Source organism: Ranitomeya imitator, chromosome 1 (assembly GCF_032444005.1).
Source record: "Ranitomeya imitator isolate aRanImi1 chromosome 1, aRanImi1.pri, whole genome shotgun sequence".
Classification (NCBI taxonomy): domain Eukaryota; kingdom Metazoa; phylum Chordata; class Amphibia; order Anura; family Dendrobatidae; genus Ranitomeya; species Ranitomeya imitator.
The window spans coordinates 155,808,465-155,832,491 of record NC_091282.1 but is presented as its reverse complement, the minus strand read 5'-3'; the positions used below and the strand labels follow the sequence as shown (position 1 = coordinate 155,832,491).

General features: G+C 46.1%; 1 protein-coding gene across 1 annotated transcript in view; it reads right to left on the bottom strand.

Moving 5' to 3' along the window:
• SLF1 (SMC5-SMC6 complex localization factor 1) overlaps positions 1-24,027 on the bottom strand; it is a 191,504-nt gene that overhangs the window by 32,010 nt on the left and 135,467 nt on the right. Inside the window, exons 12-13 of the mRNA XM_069751870.1 lie at positions 23,153-23,303; positions 9,335-9,480 (exon numbers count right to left, since the gene is read on the bottom strand). Coding sequence (XP_069607971.1) covers positions 9,335-9,480; positions 23,153-23,303 — 297 coding nt within the window. The remainder of the gene's footprint in view (positions 1-9,334; positions 9,481-23,152; positions 23,304-24,027) is intronic.

The window sequence follows — 24,027 nt, the reverse complement described above, 5'->3', positions numbered from 1 at the left end:
GGAGGGGAGCGGAACTCTGTGTACAGGACAGATCGGTGGCTTGGGGATGGCGATCGGTGGGGTGGTGGCACATCAGTGTTTCCAGCCATGGCCGATGATATTGCAGCATCGGCCATGGCTGGATTGTAATATTTCACCAGTTTTAATAGGTGAAATATTACAAATCGCTCTGATTGGCAGTTTCACTTTCAACAGCCAATCAGAGCGATCGTAGCCATGGGGTGGTGAAGCCACCCCCCCCATGGCTGTACTACCACTCCCCCTGTCCCTGCAGATCGGGTGAAATTGGAGTTAACTCTTTCACCGGATCTGCAGGGACGCGATCTTTCCTTGACGCCACATAGGCGTCATGGGTCGGATTGGCACCGACTTTCATGACGCCTACGTGGCGTCATGGGTCGGGAAGGGGTTCAGTCTCCTCTCAGTCTTCTTTTTTGCAAGCTAAACATTCCTAAATCCTGTAAACATTCCTCATAGGACATGGTTTGCTGACCGGTCATCATTCTGGTCGCTCTTCTCTGAACTCGCTCCAGTTTGTTGATGTCTTTTTTTAAATGTGGTGCCCAAAACTGGACACAGTATTCAGATGAGGTCTGACCAAAGTGGAGTAGAGGGCAACAATGACTTTGCGTGATCTAGACTGTATGCTTCTGTTAATACATCCCAGAATTGTATTTGCCCTTTTTGCTGCTGCATCACACTGTTGACTCATGTTCAGTCTGTGATCTATTAGTATACCCAAGTCTTTTTCACATGTGCTGTTGCTTAGCCCTATTCCTCCCACTCTGTATATGCTTTTTTTCATTTTTATTGCCCAGATGTAGTACTTTTCATTTTTCCCTGTTAAAAATCATTCTGTTAGTTGCTGCCCACTGCTCCAGTTTATTTATATCTTTTTTTTATCTTTCTCTCTCCTCTAGTATTAGCTATCCCTCCTAGCTTTGTGTCATCAGCAAATTTAATCAGTTTACTCTCAATTCCTTCATCTAAATCATTGATAAAGATGTTAAACAATACAGGGGCCCAGGACAGAGCCCTGTTTTACTCCACTTGAGACATTCTTCCAACTGGATGTGCAGTCATTTACGACCACTCTTTGGGTCCGATCCCTAAGCCAGTTATGAATCCACCTAACAGTTGCCTTGTCCATTCCATACTTAGTCATTTTTTCAATAAGGATTGTGTGAGATACTTTGTCTAATGCTTTGCTGAAGTCAAGATATACTATATCTACAGCATTTCCCTGATCCACCCAGTCAATGATTCTGCCATAGAAGGAAATTAAATTAGCCTGACATGACTTATTAGTTACAAACCCATGCTGACTCTGTTTAATCACTTCATTCTTATCCAGGTACTTCCATTTTGTTGTGCAATTTCTCCTCATCATGCCGATACCCCATATGTGGGGGAAATCGACTGTTTGGGAGCACGGCAGGGCTTGGAAGGGAAGAAGCGCCATTTGACTTTTTGAATGTAAAATATGCTGGAATCATCTGTTGCATTGTCGCGTTTGAAGAGCCTCTGATGTGCCTAACCAGTGGAAACCACCCACAAGTGACAACATTTTGGAAACTAGACCTCTTAGAGAACTTATCTAGATCTATATTAAGCACCTTGAACCCACAGGTGTTTCACATAAGTTTATAACATAGAGCCGTGGAAATAAAAAATTCTAATTTTTCCTAAATAAATCTTTTTGAGCTCCATATTTAGCATTTTCATAAGGATAATAGGAGAAATTGCTCCATATAATTTGTTGTGCAACTGAGTGTGCAGATACGCAATATGTGCGGAATACTACTGTTTGCCTCCTGGAATGCAGATTTTCCTAGATAGTTTGTGGACTCCATATAACGAGCCCTTAAGTGCTAGAAAAGCAGAATCCCCCCTCAAGTGACCCCATTTACTGTGAACTTTGGGAGGCAGAATGAAATAATCAACAGGATGTGAATAATTGGTTTTATTTATTTTTTATGGCACTCCTCGTGCGGTATAAGTGGATTAGGTGACTTTATTCTTCAGGTCGGTGCGATTACATCAATATCAGATTTATATTGGGTTTTTATGTTTGGCTGCTGTCACACACTTAAAGACGCTTTTTATTGCGAAAACTACCGTATTTTGAGAGCTATAATTTTTTCATATTTCGGCCGATAGAGTAATTTGAGGGCTTGTTTTTTGCGGGACGAGTTAACGTTTCTATTGGTACTATTTTCAGACACATGACATTTATTGATCACTTTCTATTCCATTTTTGGGAGACAGAATGAACAAAAACCAGCAATTCAGCGTGTGGTAAAATTATTCTACGGGTCAGTACGATTACAGCGATACCTCATTTATATAGTTTTTTAGGTTTTGGCACTTTTACACAATAAAAACTATTTTATAGAAAAAATAATTATTTTTTGCATTGCTTTATTCTGAGAGCTATATCTTTTTTAGTTTTTTTGCCAATGGCGCTGTATGGCGGCTTGTTTATTGCGAGAGTAGATGACGTTATCAGCGGTACCATTTTTATTTACATCCGTCTTTTTGATCGTATTGCACTTTTTGTTCTGCAGTATGATGATAAAGGATTGTTTTTTGCCTCGTTTTTTATTTTTTTTAAGGTGTTTACTGAATGGGTTAACTAGTGGGACATATAGCGGATTGTTACGCACGCGGCGATACCAAATATGTACTTTTATTGTTTTTTATTTACATAAATAAATGTATTTAATGGAAAAATATTTATTTTTTTCTTTATTTATGGATTTATAAAAAAATATTTTTGAACTTTGTAACATATATATGTATTTTTTTTACTTTTTTTTTTACATTGTCCCAGTATGGGACATTACTATATAACATCAGATTGCTGATCTGATACTCTGCACTGCAGGTAAGGAGGCATGCCAGCACCTGCTCTCAGCAGGCACTCACAAGCCACCTTACCTGCAGGACCCTGCGGCCATCTTGGAGCCAGGGGTCTCAATGGAGACCATCAGGACAACGCAATCATATTGCGTTGTCCCAATGGAAGAGCACCAGGAAACCCTCCCTGGACGATGCTTCTCTATGCCGCTGTCACTACTGACAGCGGCAACAGAGGGGTTAAATTATTATTATTTATATAGCACCATTGATTCCATGGTGCTGTACATGAGAATGGGTTACATACAAGTTACAGATATCACTTACAGTAAACAAACTAACAATGACAGACTGATACAGAGGGGAGAAGACCCTGCCCTTGCGGGCTTACATTCTACAGGATTATGGGGAAGGAGACAATAGGTTGAGGGTTGCAGGAGCTCCGGTGTTGGTGAGGCAGTATCTCCGGTAGTGATGAGGAGGCAGTGGGGTCAATGCAGGCTGTAGGCTTTCCTGAAGAGATGGGTTTTCAGGTTCCATCTGAAGGATCCGAATGTGGTTGATAGTCGGACATGTTGGGGCATAGAATTCCAGAGGATGGGAGATATTCTGGAGAAATCTTGGAGGCGGTTGGATGAGGAGCGAATAAGTGTGGAGGAGAGAAGGAGGTCTTGGGAGGACCGGAGATTACGTGAGGGAAGATATCGGGAGATTAGTTCAGAGATATATGGAGGAGACAGGTTATGTATGGCTTTGTAGGTCAGTATTAGTAATTTGAACTGGATATGCTGAGGGAATGGGAGCCAGTGAAAAGATTTGCAGAGGGGGGAAGCGGAGGAGTAGCAAGGAGAGAGATGAGTCGGGCAGCAGAGTTAAGGATGGACTGGAGATGTGCAAGGGTGTTAGCAGGGAGGCCGCAGAAAAGGATGTTGCAGTAGTCAAGGCGGGAGATGATGAGGGCATGCACAAGCATTTTAGTAGATTGACGGTTGAGGAAAGGACGGATTCTGGAGATATTTTTGAGCTGGAGGCGACAGGAGGTGGACAGAGCTTGGATGTGCGGTTTGAAGGACAGGGCAGAGTCAAAGGTTACACCGAGGCAGCGGACTTCCGAAACGGGGGAAAGCATGATGTTGTTGATTGCTATAGATAGGTCAGGCAAGGAAGATCTATGGGATGGAGGAAAGATGATGAGTTCAGATTTGTCCACATTGAGTTTGAGGAAGCGAGAGGTGAAGAAGGAGGATATGGCTGATAGACATTCTGGACAGCAGAGCGGTGACATCTGGGCCAGAGAGGTAGATCTGAGTGCCATCAGCATAGAGGTGGTACTGGAATCCATGGGACTTTAGAGTTGTCCCAGGCCAAGTGTATAGATTGAGAAGAGTAGGGGTCCTAGAACAGAGCCTTGGGGGACTCCAACAGAGAGAGGGTGGGATGAGGAGGTAGTGTGGGAGACGCTGAATATGCGGTTGGAAAGGTACGAGGAGATCCAGGATAGGGCGAGGTCTTTGATGCCAAAGGAAGAGAGGATCTGTATTAGGAGGTAGTGGTCAACTGTGTCGAAAGCAGAGGACAGGTCTAGAAGGAGGAGTACAGAGTATTGTCCGTTAGCTTTGGCAGTAAGTAGGTCGTTAGTGATTTTGGTCAGGGCTGTCTCAGTTGAGTGATGGGGGCGGAAACCAGATTGTAGATTGTCAAAGAGCAAGTTAGCTGAGAGGTGGGAGGAAAGTGGACGTGCTGCTCCAGGAGTTTGGAAGCGAATGGCAGCAGCGATATTGGGCGATAGCTGGACACAGCAGTTGGATCGAGGGTTGGCTTATTAAGGATAGACGCGATTGTGGCATGTTTGAAAGCAGAAGGGAAGGTGCCAGAAGTTAGTGATAGGTTGAAGAGGTGGGTTAGGGATGGGATAAGTGTGGTGGTGAGGTTGGGGAGGAGGTGGGATGGGATGGGGTCGAGCGCACAGGTGGTGAGGTGCGATTTGGAGAGGAGACAATTAAGCCCCACTTCAGTGATGTTGGACAGGAAGGTTATGGGGTTTGGGCATTGGTCTGGTATACAAAGGGGTTGTGGTGGTTGAACAATGAAGACTTGCCTTGTCTGGTCGATCTTATTTTTAAAGTCTGTGGCAAAGTCCTCAGCAGAGATGAGGGAGGTTGGAGGGGGCAGTGGGGGGGCGGAGGAGGGAGTTAAAGGTTTTGAATAACTGTTTTGGGTTGCAGGATAGTGAAGATACGAGGGTTGTGAAGTAGGCCTGTTTAGCAGAGGTGAGAGCAGATTAAAAAGTGACTGTTGCTTGTTTGAATACAGTGAAGTCATCCTGCGAGTGTGTTTTCTTCCAACGCCGCTGTGCAACCCTAGACACTTGCCGGAGCTTTTTAGTGGTGTTATTGTGCCAAGGTTGTCTATTGATACGTCGCACTCTGCCATGGACGAGAAAGGCAACCGTGTCAATAGCTGATGTGAGAGTGGCATTGTAGAAAGCAGCGGCACTGTCTGTGTCACGGAGTGAGGATATGGATGCCAGTGGTAGTATGGAGTCAGAGAGTGTGTGGGTGTCTAGGTGTGCGAGGTTTCTGTGGGGGTGCGCATTTTGCTGGACATGGGTGACCGGTGAGGAGGACAGGGATGAGAAAGTGAGCAGATGGTGGTCGGATAGAAGGAGAGGGGAGGTGGTGAAGTTAGATAGAGAGCACCCACACCCGATCACCGCGGAGCTCATCGTGAGGCCGCGCGATTGGTGTTCCATACTAGTACTGCGGTTTGAGCGAACGCACCTCCTGCAAAGCACATTTTAACTAATAGATCTTGGAATAATATCTTCCACAATTGGTTGTGTTTAAATAAAATGTTCCTGTGCTGAAATAATCTTATAAATGAGCCCCTGCTGTGTACTGTGTAATGGTTGTGTCTCACTGTGCAGGAGCATGGTCTCATCATACCGCAGCTCCAGGGCAGAGGAGGGAGCAAAAGAGAGTATACAGCACGGAATCACAGCTGATTCCGAGTTAAAACAATTCCCTGCCTGTTTTTAAGTAACATTTTTCCAAAAAGAAAGAATCAGCTGTGATCTTGTAACATCTGTACATGTTTGTCAGTCCTCCCCTGCCCAGGAGCTGTGGTATGATCAGACCATGTTCCTGTACAGTCAGACACAGTCATTACACAGTACACAGCAGGGGCACATTTATAAGGTTATCTCAGCACAGGAACATTATTTTTAAACACATTCAATTGAGGAACTTATTATTATTCCAAGATCTATTAATTAAAATGTTCATTAAAATTTACTTTTGTTTGTGGGAAAAACCCTTTAACCCATTTCTGACCTCAGACGGGATAGTATGTCCGAGGTCAGAACCCCCGATTTGATGCGGGCTCCGGCGGTGAGCCCGCATCAAAGCCGTGACATGTCAGCTGTTTTGAACAGCTGACATGTGCCCGCAATAGTGGTGGGTGAAATCGCGATTCACCCGCTGCTATTAACTAGTTAAATGCCGCTGTTACACGCAGGCGCTTCCGGCCAACGGGCCGGAAATGAGCGCATCGCCGACCCCGGTCACATGATCGGGGGTCAGCGATGCTTCTGCATAGTAACCATAGAGGTACTGGAGACCTCTATGGTTACTGATGCCGGTTTGCTGTGAGCACCACCCTGTGGTCTGCGCTCATAGCAAGCCTGCAATTCAGCTACATAGCAGCGATCTGATGATCGCTGCTATGTAGCAGAGCCGATCGAGTTGTGCCACCTTCTAGCCTCCCATGGAGGCTATTAAAGCATGGCAAAAAAAAAAGTTATTTTCCCTCAATCTGCAGTGTGTTAATTATTTCAGTGTTTTTCACCCATTCAAATTAACGGGGTAAAAAGGTGTAAAAAATGTGCTCACTTTACGCAGCATTTTTCCAGCCAAAGGAAAAATCTGCTGCAAATACTCAATGTGTGTATATACCCCAATAGTCACCTCCAAAGCAAACTAACAATGAGGACTGACCCATCTCTCTTCTTATACCTCAGAGTACAGATTACTGGAGAACATATGAAATTAAATGCTCCTCCAGGACTACTCTCCCACCTCATCAGATATAAGGTCTCATTCTCAAGTCTAATGCCAGGGTATTATACGAATAATACAACCCCTGCACAATGTTTGCTGGACGTGAGACATTTGCCTCGATCACTGTACCGCCCAGCGTGAAATTGTGTCTCTACAAGCCGATATCCGATCAGGTGAAAGTATACTCCTGGAGGCACACTTTAGGGAGTAATTTGTTAAGGGGAATTATTTTGGGGGATAGTGTTACAGTTTATCAACAAACTAATTTTATAAGAAAATATTTAACTTTCATGATGGCGAGTTTTGGGTGTAGATCAGATTTATCATACGGTACTTTTAGAATTTTGTAAATAGCTAACAATAAAGTAAAGGGTGACATCCTTTTCCTAAAATTCCTAAAATTGGTAAATGGGCAAGGTGCTTCTAAAACTTAGCAATTTAGGATAAAAATATTGCCACTTTCTTTCCAAATCTATAGTTTTTATGTTAATGTTTACTTGTCGTTGTCAAGGGGACCGACTGCAGCAGTGGTTGAACACGTGCGGTGCTTACGAGCTCTTTTATATACTGTACTGAATCTGGCCAATCAACTATGAGTGTAGGCACTCACATTAACTTTAATGATGGGGTCAGCAATGTTTTCTTGTGCTTGTCTGAAAAAGACAAACATTGACAGGACAGAGAACAGACCGTGTCCACATTGACGAGGTCAGCTTCATTGACCTGAGTGATGCAGTCAGGACCCCGTCATGGTTCCTGTTGGAATCCAGTTTTTCAGGGATTCCAAAAAAAAAACCCTGACTTAGGGCTCAATGGAGAGCCCAATACAAGTGTGAACCTAGCCTAAAACTGGATGCTACGGTGGCAAGCTTTCAGTGAAAAGTTGAGAGAAGGCAAGAGTCTAGAAAATAGCGATATTTACAAGACTTTCCGTTATAGAATCAATTTTTTTAATATATATATAAACTGAAAATCCATTTACACATAAATATGGAGGTATGGTACTTTTACCATTCAATTTTAAGTCTCCATAAATACACAAAATGGATAATTAAAGGGAAGTGGGACATGTAGTTCAGTGGAAGAAAGGCGAGAGCGGCTCGGTAGGTCGCAGCCATTTTTCATATAGGTTTTAGATCTACAAACATGATGAAATGATGATGTGATATTCATGTGCTTGAATGTTTCCACCGCTCTGTGGACCAAATGCCGCGTTTAAAAACTCATCACTTTCTCCCAGCACTAAAGGTTAACTATGTGCAGTGAACTGTGAAGAGTGCCAGGACAGCTTGAGTGATAATAAGTGCCTGCTTGCCACGCTCGGTTATGGTAAATGGCTCTCAGCATCTAGAGGTGATTAGGGGGCTGGAGACACTTTGGCCGACCACAGAGGACCCGCTCCCCCTATTTGACTCAAATGTTAGGCAACAGGATTAATGTCCAGACAAGACAAGACCTGTGGGCTGAGAATTAATTTTACAGAGGCCATCTGCACTCCAGTGCCATCTATAATAGAAGAATCCCTCTTAATGATCCTATCATTTTCACATGGGTAATTATTGGGCATTAGAGTTGTTCTTGGGCCACATACGCTGGGATACTTTATCAGCTACCAAGTTAATGCTTTGAAGCCAATGGCTTTATGGTACTTTCAATATACAGAATTATGCATAAGTTTGAACACCACAAAGCTGATTACGTGAAAGGATAAATTAACACAAATTGTGCAGAAATGGTAAGAAGATACATCAAATGTATTTAGCTATACAATATCCCTGCACCAATAATAGACTAATTTGTCATAGAGATAAAAAAATATATAAAATATATATCTATACATATACACACAGACACATATATATAGTTTTTATTTTTCAAAGGTTTGGCACCTCTCTCCCTGACCCAAAATTGCTATTAGAGGTGAATGTAGTGGTAGCCTTCCCAACTGCTGACATTTGGGTGGGCCAGGGGACCCACATTCAACTGGTTGGTGGTGGTTATGGTGTCATGCCTCCTCCAACAATTATCCCTTTTCGAGTGGATAGGCGTTTTCCACTGGAATACCTATTTAACTTACTTGTAATGTCTTAATCCAGGTCAGTAGCGGAAAATTGCAGATATTTTGCAACCCATCAAGCCTCTATGGGTATTGTCACTGGTGAACCCAGACAGAAGACGGACCCCATACAAATACAATATATGAGCACTTTGCAGCCCAATAGCTCATCACAATGTACAATTCCACCTGATTTGGAGGTGGCAATGGGTCCCCTAAACATTTGGGTCCCTGTGTGGCTGCACAAATGATATGTCTGTCCTTGATTAATATGTAAAATAACTACAAAAGAGGTAAAGAAAAAACTGACTGTGTGCTAAATAAACGTAGACTGGTACAGCACAAGGTAACCAATACGCACCAGTTTTTGTAAGCATAATGGCTCGGTAGACATTTGGATGTTGCTTTCTGCGTAAAAGTTCTTAAAAATTCCTTCGGCAACCAACATCTGGAGCCACGGGGACACAATGGAAGAAACAAACTGTTTTTTTTGCTCTGCTGTAAACTCTAGAACACAGATAAAACACACATTACAAACGTGGTATCTTAGAAAGTAGCTAATATACATAAAATGTCTTTCTGCCTAAATATTCCTTGATCCACTGTGAGTGATACTATTGAGAAATGAAAAGGTTTCAGAACTAGTGATGAGCGAGTGTACTTGTTGCTCGGGTTTTCCAGAGCACGCTTGGGTGAGCTAGTATTTATAACTGTTCAGAGATTTAGTTTTCCTTGCCTCAGCTGGATGATTTATGGCTGTTAGCTAGCGTGAGTACATGTGGGGGTTGCCTGGTTGCTAGGGAATCCCCACATGTAATCAAGCTATCTAGTACCCACAAATCATCTAGCTGCGGCAAAGAAAACGAAATCTCCGAGCGTGCTCTGGAAATCCCGAGCAATGAGTATACTCGCTCATCACTATTCTGAACCACAGCAATTGAGTCATAAAGAGTCAGACCATGTCATTTAGGCTATGTGCACACGTTGCGGCGTTATTGGACACGTGGAATTGCCTCAAATCCGCAGTGCGTTGTACACACAATGTTAATCAATGGGAAATTCAAAAACACTGTGCACATGCTGCGGAAAAAAAAAAGGTGCAGATCGCAGCATGTTAATTCTTTGTGCGGAACTGCAGCGTTTGTGCACCCATTGACTTCCATTGTGTCAGGCCAATCCGCAGCAAAACCGCAGATGTAAAAAAGATCTGCAGGTTTGCTGTGAATGTGGGTGCGACAAACGCTGCGGCCTGGGAGGAGGGAAATGTGTGGGCGGTGACTGTGTGCGTGTCTGCGTGTGCGGGCAGGGTCTGTGTGTGTGGGTCGGCGGGCTGTGTGCGAGGGGTCTGCAGCGCTGTCCGTGGACCTGCAGGGGTCTGCCTTGGCTGTCCGGTGGTCTGCCAGGTCTGTGTCAGTGTGTGTGTGTGTTTATGTGCAGGCATCGTCCGATGGGACTACAAGTCCCATCTGGCTATGCCTGCTACAGTGAGTCACACATTAGCCAATGATGGGACAGTAGTAGTCCCATCATCAGGCTAAGGTGTTGAATGTAAAAAAAAAACACATACAGTATAGACCTAAGGTTTGGACACACCTTATCATTTTAAGATGTTTCTGTATTTTCATGACTATGAAAATTGTACACTCACACTGAAGGCATCAAAACTATGAATTAACACATGTGGAATTATATACTTAACAAAAAAGTGTGAAACAACTAAAAAGATGTCTTATATTCTAGGTTCTTTAAAATAGCCACCTTTTGCTTTGATGACTGCTTTGCACACTCTTGGCATTCTCTTGATGGGCTTCAAGAGGTAGTCACCGAGAATGGTCTTCCAACAATCTTGAAGGAGTTCCCAGAGATGCTTAGCACTTATTGGCCCTTTTGGCTTCACTCTGCGATCCAGCTCACCCCAAACCATCTCGATTGGGTTCAGGTCTGGTGAATGTGGAGGCCATCTGGCGTAGCACCCCATCACTCTCCTTACTGGTCAAATAGCCCTTACACAGCCTGGAGGTGTGTTTGAGGTCATTGTCCTGTTGAAAAATAAATGATGGTCCAACTAAATGCAAACCGGATGGAATAGCATGCCGCTGCAAAATGCTGTGGTAGCCATACTGGTTCAGTATGCCTTCAATTTTGAATAAATCCACAGCAGTGTCACCAGCAAAGCACCCCCACACCATCACACCTCCTCCTCCATGCTTCACAGTGGGAACCAGGCATGTAGAGTCCATCCGTTCACCTTTTCTGCGTCGCACAAAGACATGGTGGTTGGAACCAAAGATCTCAAATTTGGACTCATCAGACCAAAGCACAGATTTCCATTGGTCTAATGTCCATTCCTTGTGTTCTTTAGCCCAAACAAGTCTCTTCTGCTTGTTGCCTGTCCTTAGCAGTGGTTTCCTAGCAGCTATTTTACCATGAAGGCCTGCTGCACAAAGTCTCCTCTTAACAGTTGTTGTAGAGATGTGTCTGCTGCTAAAACTCTGTGTGGCATTGACCTGGTCTCTAATCTGAGCTGCTGTTAACCTGCGATTTCTGAGGCTGGCGACTCGGATGAACTTATCCCCAGACGTAGAGGTGACTCTTGGTCTTCCTTTGCTGGGGCGGTCCTCATGTGAGCCAATTTCTTTGCAGCACTTGATGGTTTTTGCCACTGCACTTGGGGACACTTTCAAAGTTTTCCCAATTTTTTCGGACTGACTGACCTTCATTTCTTAAAGTAATGATGGCCACTCATATACATTTCCAAAAGTCTATTCAGTAGACCAGACTTCTGCACATCACAACTGATGGTCCCAACCCCATTTATAAGGCAAGAAATCCCACCTATTAAACCTGACAGGGCACACCTGTGAAGTGAAAACCATTCCCGGTGACTACCTCTTGAAGCTCATCAAGAGAATGCCAAGAGTGTGCAAAGCAGTCATCAAAGCAAAAGGTGGCTACTTTGAAGAACCTAGAATATAAGACATCTTTTTAGTTGTTTCACACTTTTTTTGTTAAGTATATAATTCCACATGTGTTAATTCATAGTTTTGATGCCTTCAGTGTGAATGTACAATTTTCATAGTCATGAAAATACAGAAAAATCTTTAAATGAGAAGGTGTGTCCAAACTTTTGGTCTGTACTTTATATAGTTCATACTCACCATCTACACCTAATCCCCGAAGCCCTCGCTCACCTGAAAAAAAATTAAAATAATAAACCAACAATATACTCCCTGGGTCCGACGTAATCCAATTAATATGATTGTCCCACGATGATCTCCCGTGGAGAGCTGTCACATCCGTTGATGCGACCACTCTCCAGGGGCTCTTGTGATACAATGACAGAGATAATCGTCCGCATTGTATCACTCTGCCGCCGACAGGTCACCGGATTTCACCTGTCACTTTGCGGCACTACATTCTTCGAATGGATATAGGCGTACAATAAAAACTATGAAAAACTGTGTTATGTTTTATTTCATTATAATACTTTATTCTTATGTGTGTGTTTTTTTTAACCCTTTCTTACTATAAGATTAATAATGGATAGGCATCTTATTGACGCCTATCCATTATTAATATGGCTTAATTATTACCTTATTACCCCATATGCCACCGCAACATGGCAGTGGGAGGAGAGGGGCTAAGTGCCAGAATTGGCGCATAGTACAGATGCTCCATTTCTGGGGCGGTTGCGGGCTGGTGTTTGTAGCCAGGGGACCAATATCCATGGCCCCTTCCTAGGCCATGACTATCAGCCCACAGCTGTATGTGTAGCCATTCTGACTATAAAATATAGGGGGACCCCACCTCAATTTATTGGGGAGTCCCCCTATTTTAATAGCCAGTAAAGGCTATGCAGACAGCTGCGGGCTGATATTCATAGCCTGGGAAGGGGCCATGGGTATTACCCCCTTCCCAGGCTACAAATATTGACCCCCGGCCGTCGGCTTTCCTCCACTGGTGCAGAAAGTTGCCCACGCCATTTTTCTCTTTATTATAGTGCTTTGTAAAAAGCACTATATTGTTATTCCACCGTAGTCAACTTCTTCTTATTATTATTCAGTCCGCAATTAATGCGGCCCGAACCGCTGCACGCACAGACTCCAGTGAGGTGTCATTTCGAAGCCAGCGTTCCTGGGAGGTGTGCTAAGTATTTTTCGTGTCGATCGGATTTGTAGTTTTGGCGCAATTGGCGTTTGAAAATTTCGTCTCAATGCATTTCAATGGGAAATTGTTCCAACAATAAGAGATAATGGCTGATTTCTGAGGCAATTTCAAAATAACTGCCAACTGCCACCTGGCTGATGAGCTCATTGCTATGTGCAGTCAGACCCAGTTACTATGCCGACGCCTACGAACTCTACATGACCCCACCAGGACACAGTTTTGCCAGATAATATCAGCTCTTAAAGTGACCCCGCCCACCAAATTGTTACCTGAGGTGTCCAGCCCACCAAATCGGACCCAGTGTGACCCCGTCCACCAAATCAGACCCAGAGGGTAAGTGCACCCCCGCCCCGTATGTGCAAAAGTAAGTGCACCCCCGCCCCGTGTGTGCAAAAGTATGTGCACCCCCGGTCCCGTGGGTGAAAAGTAAGTGCACCCCCGCTCCCGTGGGTGAAAAGTAAGCGCACCCCCGCTGCCATATGTGAAAAGTAAGTGCACCCCCGATCCCGTGTGTGAAAAGTAAATGCACCCTCGGTCCCGTGGGTGAAAAGTAAGTGCACCCTCGGTCCCGTGGGTGAAAAGTAAGTGCACCCCCGGTCCCGTGTGTGAAAACTAAGTGCACCCCCGGTCCCTTGGGTGAAAAGTAAGTGCACCCCCTATCCCGTGAGTGAAAAGTAAGTGCACCCCCGCTGCCATATGTGAAAAGTAAGTGCACCCCCCGATCCCGTGTGTGAAAAGTAAGTGTACTCTCAGTCCCGTGTGTGAAAAGTAAGTGCACCCCAGGTCCCATGGGTGAAAAGTAAGTGCACCCCCGGTCCCATGTGTGAAAAGTAAGTGCACCCCCTATCCCGTGAGTGAAAAGTAAGTGCACCCTCGCTGCCATATGTGAAAAGTAAGTGCACCCCTGTTCCCGTGGGTGAAAAGTAAGTGCAGCCCCGGTCCCGTGGGTGAAAAGTAAATGCACCCTCGGTCCCGTGGGTGAAAAGTAAGTGCGCCCTCGGTCCCGTGGGTGAAAAGTAAGTGCACCCCCGGTCCCGTGAGTGAAAAGTAAGTGCACCCCCGCTGCCATATGTGAAAAGTAAGTGCACCCCCGATCCCGTGTGTGAAAAGTAAGTGCACTCTCAGTCCCGTGTGTGAAAAGTAAGTGCACCCCAGGTCCCATGGGTGAAAATTAAGTGCACCTCCGGTCCCCTGTGTGAAAAGTAAGTTCACCTTTTCTGCGTCGCACAAAGACATGGTGGTTGGAACCAAAGATCTCAAATTTGGACTCATCAGACCAAAGCACAGATTTCCATTGGTCTAATGTCCATTCCTTGTGTTCTTTAGCCCAAACAAGTCTCTTCTGCTTGTTGCCTGTCCTTAGCAGTGGTTTCCTAGCAGCTATTTTACCATGAAGGCCTGCTGCACAAAGTCTCCTCTTAACAGTTGTTGTAGAGATGTGTCTGCTGCTAAAACTCTGTGTGGCATTGACCTGGTCTCTAATCTGAGCTGCTGTTAACCTGCGATTTCTGAGGCTGGCGACTCGGATGAACTTATCCCCAGACGTAGAGGTGACTCTTGGTCTTCCTTTGCTGGGGCGGTCCTCATGTGAGCCAATTTCTTTGCACCCCCGATCCCTTGTGTGAAAATTAAGTGCACCCTCGGTCCCGTGGGTGAAAAGTAAGTGCACCCCCGGTCCCTTGTGTGAAAAGTAAGTGCACCCCCGGTCCCGGGTGGGAAAAGTAAGTGCAGCCCCGGTCCCGTGGGTGAAAAGTAAGGGCACCCCAGGCCCCGGGTGTGAAAAGTAAGTGCACCCCCGATCCCGTGGATGAAAAGTAAGTGCACCCTCGGTCCCTTGGGTGAAAAGTAAGTGCACCCCCTATCCCATGAGTGAAAAGTAAGTGCACCCTCGCTGCCATATGTGAAAAGTAAGTGCACCCCCAATCCCGTGTGTGAAAAGTAAGGGCACCCCAGTCCCGTGTGTGAAAAGTAAGCGCACCCCAGGTCCCATGGGTGAAAAGTAAGTGCACCCCCGGTCCCGGGTGTGAAAAGTAAGTGCACCCCCGGTCCCGTGGGTGAAAAGTAAGTGCACCCCCGGTCCCATGTGTGAAAAGTAAGTGCACCCCCGGTTCCGGGTGTGAAAAGTAAGTGCACCCCAGGTGTGCAAAATTAAGTGCACCCTCGGTCCCGTGGGTGAAAAGTAAGTGCACCCCCGATCCCGTGTGTGAAAAGTAAGTGCACCCCCGGTCCCGGGTGGGAAAAGTAAGTGCACCCCCGGTCCCGGGTGGGAAAAGTAAGTGCACCCCCGGTCCCGTGTGTGAAAAGTAAGTGCACCCCCGATCCCGGGTGTGAAAAGTAAGTGCACCCCCAGTCCCGTGGGTGAAAAGTAAGTACACCCCAGTCCCGTGTGTGAAAAGTAAGCGCACCCCAGGTCCCGTGGGTGAAAAGTAAGTGCACCCCGGTCCCATGGGTGAAAAGTAAGTGCACCCCCGGTCCCTTGGGTGAAAAGTAAGTGCACCCCCTATCCCGTGTGTGAAAAGTAAGTGCACTCTCAGTTCCGTGTGTGAAAAGTAAGCGCACCCCAGGTCCCATGGGTGAAAAGTAAGTGCACCCCCGGTCCCATGTGTGAAAAGTAAGTGCACCCCAGGTCCCGTGGGTGAAAAGTAAGTGCACCCCCGGTTCTGGGTGTGAAAAGTAAGTGCACCCCCGATCCCGTGGCTGAAAAGTAAGTGCACCCCCGGTCCCGTGGGTGAAAAGTAAGTGCACCCTCGGTCCTGTGGGTGAAAAGTAAGTGCACCCCCGATCCCGTGGGTGAAAAGTAAGTGCACCGTCGGTCCTGTGGGTGAAAAGTAAGTGCACCCCCGGTCCCATGGGTGAAAAGTAAGTGCACCCCCGCTGCCATATGTGAAAAGTAAGTGCACCCCCGATCCCGTGTGTGAAAAGTAAGTGCACCCTCGGTCCCGTGGGTGAAAAGTAAGTGCACCCTCGGTCCCGTGGGTGAAAAGTAAGTGCACCCCCGGTCCCGTGGGTGAAAACTAAGTGCACCCCCGGTCCCGGGTGGGAAAAGTAAGTGCATCCCCGGTCACGTGAGTGAAAAGTAAGTGCACCCCCGGTCCCGTGTGTGAAAAGTAAGTGCACCGTCGGTCCTGGGTGTGAAAAGTAAGTGCACCCTCGGTCCCGTGGGTGAAAAGTAAGTGCACCCCAGTCCCGTGTGTGAAAAGTAAGCGCACCCCAGGTCCCGTGGGTGAAAAATAAGTGCACCGTCGGTCCTGGGTGTGAAAAGCAAGTGCACCCCCGGTCCCGTGGGTGAAAAGTAAGTGCAAGCCCGGTCCCGAGTGTGAAAAGTAAGCGCACCCCAGGTCCCGTGGGTGAAAAATAAGTGCACCCCGGTCCCGTGGGTGAAAAGTAAGTGCACCCCGGTCCCGTGGGTGAAAAGTAAGTGCACCCCCCGGTCTCGGGTGTGAAAAGTAAGTGCACACCGACACCGAATGTGCAAAAGTAAGTGCGACCCCGGCCCCGGGTGTGCAAAAGTAATTGCGCCCCCGGCCCCGAGTGTGCAAAAGTAAGTGCGCCCCGGGTGTGCAAAAGTAAGTGCACCCCCAGTCCATTGGGTGAAAAGTAAGTGCACCCCCGGTCCCGTGAGTGAAAAGTAAGTGCACCCCCGCTGCCATATGTGAAAAGTAAGTGCACCCCCGATCCCGTGTGTGAAAAGTAAGTGCACCCCCGATCCCTTGTGTGAAAATTAAGTGCACCCCCGATCCCTTGTGTGAAAATTAAGTGCACCCTCGGTCCCGTGGGTGAAAAGTAAGTGCACCCCCGGTCCCTTGTGTGAAAAGTAAGTGCACCCCCGGTCCCGGGTGGGAAAAGTAAGTGCACCCCCGGTCCCTTGTGTGAAAAGTAAGTGCACCCCCGGTCCCGGGTGGGAAAAGTAAGTGCACCCCCGGTCCCTTGTGTGAAAAGTAAGTGCACCCCCGGTCCCGGGTGGGAAAAGTAAGTGCACCCCCGGTCCCGTGGGTGAAAAGTAAGTGCACCCCCGGTCCCGTGTGTGAAAAGTAAGTGCACCCCCGGTCCCGGGTGTGAAAAGTAAGTGCACCCCCAGTCCCGAGTGTGAAAAGTAAGCGCACCCCAGGTCCCGTGGGTGAAAAGTAAGTGCTCCCCCGCCCCCCAAATCGGACCCTGAGGGGCCCCGCCCACCAAATCGGACCCTGAGGGGCCCCGCCCACCAAATCAAACCCTGAGGGCCCCGCCAACCAAATCGGCCCCTGAGGGGTCCCGCCCACCAAATCGGCCCCTGAGGGGCCCCGCCCACCAAATCGGACCCTGAGGTGCCCCGCCCACCAAATCGGACCCTGAGGGGCCCCGCCCACCAAATCGGACCCTGAGGGGCCCACCCACTAAATCAGCCCCTGAGGGGCCCCGCCCACCAAGTCAGATCCTGAGGGGCCACACCCACCAAATCGGACCCTGAGGGGCCCCGTCCACCAAATCGGACCCTGAGGGACCCCACCCACCAAATCGGCCCCTAAGTGGCCCCGCCCACCAAATCGGCCCCTGAGAGGCCCCGCCCTCCAAATCGGCCCCCTGAGGGGCCCCGCCAACCAAATCGGCCCCTGAGGGGCCCCGCGCACCAAATCAGCCCCTGAGGGGCCCCGCCCACCAAATCGACCCCTGAGGGGCCCCGCCCACCAAATTGTCCCCTAAGGGGCCCCGCCCACCAAATCGGCTCCTGAGGTGCCCCGCCCACCAAATTGGCCCCTGAGGGGCCCCGCCCACCAAATCGGCTCCTGAGGGGCCCCGCCCACCAAATTGGCCCCTGAGGGGCCCCGCCCACCAAATCGGCTCCTGAAGGGCTCCGCCCACCAAATTGGCTCCTGAGGGGCCCCGCCCACCAAATTGGCCCCTGAGGGGCCCTGCCAACCAAATCGGACCCTGAGGGGCCCCGACCACCAAATCGGCCCCTGAGGGGCTACGCCCACCAAATAGGACCCTGAGGGGCCCCGCCCACCAAGTCAGACCCTGAGGGACCCCGCCAACCAAATCGGACCCTGAGGGGCCCCGCCCACCAAATCGGCCCCTGAGGGGCCCTGCCAACCAAATTGGACCCTGAGGGGCCCCGCCCACCAAATCAGCCCCTGAGGGGCTCCGCCCACCAAACCGGACCCTATGGGGCCCCGCCCACCAAATCAGACCCTGAGGGGCCCCGCCCACCAAATCAGCGACTGAAGGGCACCCAAGTGTGAAAGTCTTGCAGGGGCAGCCCGGGCACCATCCCAAAGCACTATCTGTAGTTCCTTCAGGAAATACACATCTAGTTAAACATATTGTTCATTAATAAATATCGGCCTTGCTATTACATATATATGGATATATCTATATCTATATATATATATATATATATATATAGATATAACTATGAATATATCTATAGAGATAGATATGGATATATCTATCTATAGATATATCTAGCCATCTTTAGATATATATATCTATATATTTATAGATACATAGATATATCTATCCATATATCTATCTAACCATCCATATATCTATCTATCTATATCTATCCATAGATATATCTATAGATAGATATATGAATAGATATATCTATGCATCTATAGGTCTATATATAGATCTATCACATTCCTTCTATCTATCTATCTATCCCATATCTATCTAGCTATCTAACTATAAATCTATAGATAGGAATGAGATAGATAGATGGAATTAGATAGATGATAGAGCTATATATAGATAGAAGGAATGAGATAGATATATCTATACATAGATCGATAGATATTATCTATAGATCTATCCATCTACACTGTATGCAGAATTATTAGGCAAGTTGTATTTTAGAGGATTATTGATCAACAACTATGTTCTCAATCAACCCAAAAGACTCATAAATATCAAAGCTTAATATTTTTGGAAGTTGGAGTGTTTTTTTTTTTTTAGATTTGGCTATCTTAGGAGGATATTTGTGTGTGCAGGTAACTATTACTGTGCAGAATTATTAGGCAACTTAATAAAAACCAAATATATTTCTATCTCACTTGTTTATTTTCACCTGGTAAACCAATATAACTGCACAAAATTTAGAAATAAACATTTCTGACATGCAAAAACAAAACCCCCCAAAATTAGTGACCAATATAGCCACCTTTCTTTATGATGACACTCAACAGCCTTCCATCCATAGATTCTGTCAGTTGCTTGATCTGTTTACGATCAACATTGCGTGCAGCAGCCACCACAGCCACCAAGACACTGTTCCGAGAGGTGTACTGTTTTCCCTCCCTGTAGATCTCACATTTTATGAGGGACCACAGGTTCTCTATGGGGTTCAGATCAGGTGAACAAGGAGACCATGTCATTATTTTTTCTTCTTTGAGACCTTTACTGGCCAGCCACGCAGTGGAGTAGTTGGAGGCATGTGATGGAGTATTGTCCTGCATGAAAATCATGTTTTTCTTGAGCGATACCAACTTCTTCCTGTACCACTGCTTGAAGAAGTTGTCTTCCAGTAACTGGCAGTAGTTCTGGGAGTTGAGCTTCATTCCATCCTCAACCCGAAAAGGTCCCACAAGGTAATCTTTGATGATACCAGCCCATACCAGTACCCCACCTCCACCTTGCTGGCATCTGAGTCGGAGTGGAGCTCTCTGCCCTTTACTGATCCAGCCTCTGGCCCGTCCATCTGGCCCATCAAGAGTCACTCTCATTTCATCAGTCCATAAAACCTTTGAAAAGTCGGTCTTAAGATATTTCTTCGCCCAGTCTTGACGTTTTATCTTATGTTTCTTGTTCAAAGGTGGTCGTTTTTCAGCCTTCCTTACCTTGGCCATGTCCCTGAGTATCGCACACCTTGTGCTTATTGATACTCCAGTAATGTTGCAGCTCTGAAATATGGCAAAACTGGTGGCAAATGGCATCTGGGCAGCTTCACGCTTGATTTTCCTCAATTCATGGGCAGTTATTTTGCGCCTTTTTGCCCAACACGCTTCTTGCAACCCTGTTGGCTATTTGCCATAAAACGTTTGATTGTTCAGTGATCACGCTTCAAAAAGTTTGGCAATTTCAAGACTGATGCATCCCTCTTCCAGACATCTCACAATTGTGGACTTTTCAGAGCCAGTCAAATCTCTCTTCTGACCCATTTTGCCAAAGGAAAGGAAGTTGCCTAATAATTAAGCACACCTTATATAGGGTTTTGATGTCATTAGACAACACCCCTCCTCATTACAGAGATGCACATCACCTGATTTACTTAATTGGTAGTTGGCTCTCAAGCCTGAACAGCTTGGAGTAGGACAACATGTCTAAAAAGTATCATGTGATCAAAATACAACTTGCCTAATAATTCTGCACACAGTGTATCCCATATCTATATACCTATCTATAGATCTATCTATCTATCTATCTATCTATCTATCTATCTATCTATCTATCTATCTATCTATCTATCTATCGATGTAATAGAATGTAGGTTGGACAAATGTAAAAGAGGAGGTTGGACAAGAAATGACATCACATCTTTTTTTTCTTTGTTCAATAATAGATCTTTATTTAGCTTTCAAAAATGCATACAAAAAGTCATAAAAAAAACACATAAAATCTGCACAAAAAAACAAACGCACTGATTTTTATCCGGCGTTTTCTGCCAAGAGATGCAGATTCTGTGCAGAAACAACCGCATGCAAATCCGCAACGTGTGCACATACCCTTACAGAGCAGGCTTGTCATGTGATGAGGTGCATAGAAGTCACCAGAGATGTGCAGTGACCCAAACCTCAACTTGCATGATCATCAGCACAAAATCTGTGCCCATGCCAGGAGATTCACGACATGGGTCTACATTACCATGACGCTGTATGCAAGTCTTGCATCACCAAGCATAATGCCATGTTTTGCCATGAAGTGATATAAAAAACTAGACTCTGGAGGGTGGACACATGTTCCGTGGAAAGATACATCACACACTATCCGGCAGTTTAATGGTTTGGTGAATGCTGTGAGAACATTATCTGTTGGACTGCATTCTATTAGTTACGACGTTTGGTTGGGGATGGAGGAGGTTATATTTCATGGGTCAGCCTAAACCCATCATAAAAACCTTAGTGCTTTATCATACAATTCATTTTGGACAATAGTAGATTATAACACGCATCAATCACACCTATCCTCAAAAACCCCTCCCTCGACTCATCCTCTGTGTCCAGCTATCACCCGATATCCCTTCTCCCTTGTGCCTCAAAACTACTGGAACAGCATGTCCATCTTGAACGGTCCTCCCAGCTCTCCTTCTGCTCCCTCTTTGACCGGTTACAATCTGGCTTCCGACCACATCACTCAACTGAAACTGCCCTGACTAAAGTGTCCAATGACCTACTAACCGTCAAGAGCAAGCAACACTACTCTGTCCTCCTCCTCCTGGATCTGTCTTCTGCCTTCGACACTGTGGACCACTCCCTCCTGTTACAGATTCTCTCATCTCTTGGTATCACAGACTTGGCCCTATCCTGGATCTCATCATATCTAACAGACCGGACATTCAGTGTTTCCCTCTCCCACGCCACCTCCTCATCTCGCCCCCTGTCTGTCAGTGTTCCCCAAGGCTCAGTTCTAGGACCCCTACTCTTCTCCATCTACACCTTCGGCCTTGGACAGCTCATAGAATCCCAAAGTTTACAATATCATCTCTACGCTGATGACACGCAGATCTACCTATCTGGACCTCACTTCCTTACTGGCCAAAATCCCACAATGTCTGTCTGCTATTTCATCCTTCTTTTCTGCTCATTTTCTAAAACTGAACATGGACAAAACAGAATTCATCATCTTTCCCCCACCTCACTCTACCCCTCCACCCGACCTATCCATCAATGTCAATGGCTGCTCATTTTCCCCGGTCCCGCACGCTCGGTGCCTTGGGGTGATCCTTGACTCTACCCTCTCTTTCAAGCCACATATCCAAGCCCTTGCCTCCTCTTGCCGATTCCAACTCAAAAACATTTCCCAGATCCGTGCATTCCTTGACCATGAAACCACAAAAACACTAGTACATGCCCTTATCATCTCCCGCCTCGACTACTGCAACCTCCTACTCTCTGGCCTCCCCTCTAGCCCTCTGGCACCACTCCAATCCATCCTACACTCTGTGGCCCAACTAATCCACCTGTCTCCCCAGCCTCCCTTCACTGGCTTCCTATTGCCCAGAGACTCCAGTTCAAAACACTAACAATGACATACAAAGCCATTCACAACCTGACTCCTCCATACATCTGTGATATGGTCTCCCGTTACCTACCTACACGCAACCTTCGATCATCTCATGATCTCCTGCTCTACTCCTCTCTCATCTCTTCCTCCCACAACCGCATCCAAGACTTCTCCCGTGCTTCCCCTATACTCTGGAACTCTCTACCCCAACACATCAGACTCTCGCCTACCACGGAAACCTTCAAAAGGAACCTGAAGACCCACCTCTTCCGACAAGCCTACAACCTGCAGTGATCCCCAGTCTACTGAACCGCCGTATGACCAGCTCTACCCTCTCCTAGTGTATCCTCACCTATCTCCTGTAGACTGTGAGCCCTTGCGAGCAGGGTCCTCTCTCCTCCTGTACTTGTGTATGCCTTGTTTTACTCCTGTTTATTGTACTTGTCTATATTTGCCCCGTTCACATGTAAAGAGCCATGGAATAAATGGCGCTATAAAAATGTATAATAATAATAATAATAATTGTGTGGTAACAGTTTGGGGAAGGCCCTTTTCTGTGCCGACATGACTGTAACCCAGGTCCATAAATACACGGTTGTATGGTGTGGAGGAACTTGACTGGTTGCATACTGCCCTGTGTCAACCCCATCCAAAGTTTGAGCTGTAGTGTGCGTGCGTCCTAGATCTAAGCTCAGGACAGAAATGACAAGTAAGATGTTCTGATATTACAACATTAGTTCCTAATTTTTTTTTTAACAAATTAAACATTCCTGTTAAACTTAGGAATCTAAGAGAGGATACTACTATTAAATACCTTCACAAGAAATGCAGATGTAGAATACAAAGTCATTTGCCACTTGATGGAGCAAGTTTTTGTTCAGATAGAAGCCAAGTAGTATCCAATACTCCACCACTGCAGTGAGCATTCCATTCAGGTGTGCCATCATCTCTGGGCATAATGCCTTCTACAAGTATAAAACATGCACGTGAATTCACATACACTCATAGTACATCAGTAACAAAGCAAATAACATGTGATTGAAGTGCAGACTTTGAGATATAGGCTGCCTATACTGTGAATATAGGCACATTATATAACATAGTGGTGGCTGTGTTATGGAATGAGCACGTATGGCCACCACTGGTGTTCACTGATGATGTTACTGTGGATAGAAGTAGCGAGATGGCTTATGGAGTGTAAAAAATGATAAATTCTGGTCAGATTCAGTCGAATAGGACATTACTTCACACTACAGATGGATAATGAACCAAAACGTATAGCGACTGCAAACAGATCAGCTTCCTCATTGTTGTAATCATTTAGTTTGTCCAAAATCTTACGAAACTATGTAAATAGAAGGACTTTGTAAAAAACAGTTGTAATTCCTCTCCAGTCAACTCTGGAAGTTCAAGTCTACACTTCATTCTCATCTTATGGGTTTTTTTTTTCCAAATTTTTTGTACAAAAATAAAAAACCCAAACAAATGTCCCTGATGTAATCTATCCTCTAATGTGATCACAAATGCACAACAATTTGCACCATCTAACAATTTTGAGCATTTTACATTGGAGAGAGGTTTTGAGAGGGGGGTAAATAGCAAAATAATCCTTGATGGGTTGATTGTGAAATATCCTGTTATCCCCACCTTCTATCCTCTCCCCAAGGTCCATAAGAATTCAATCAATTC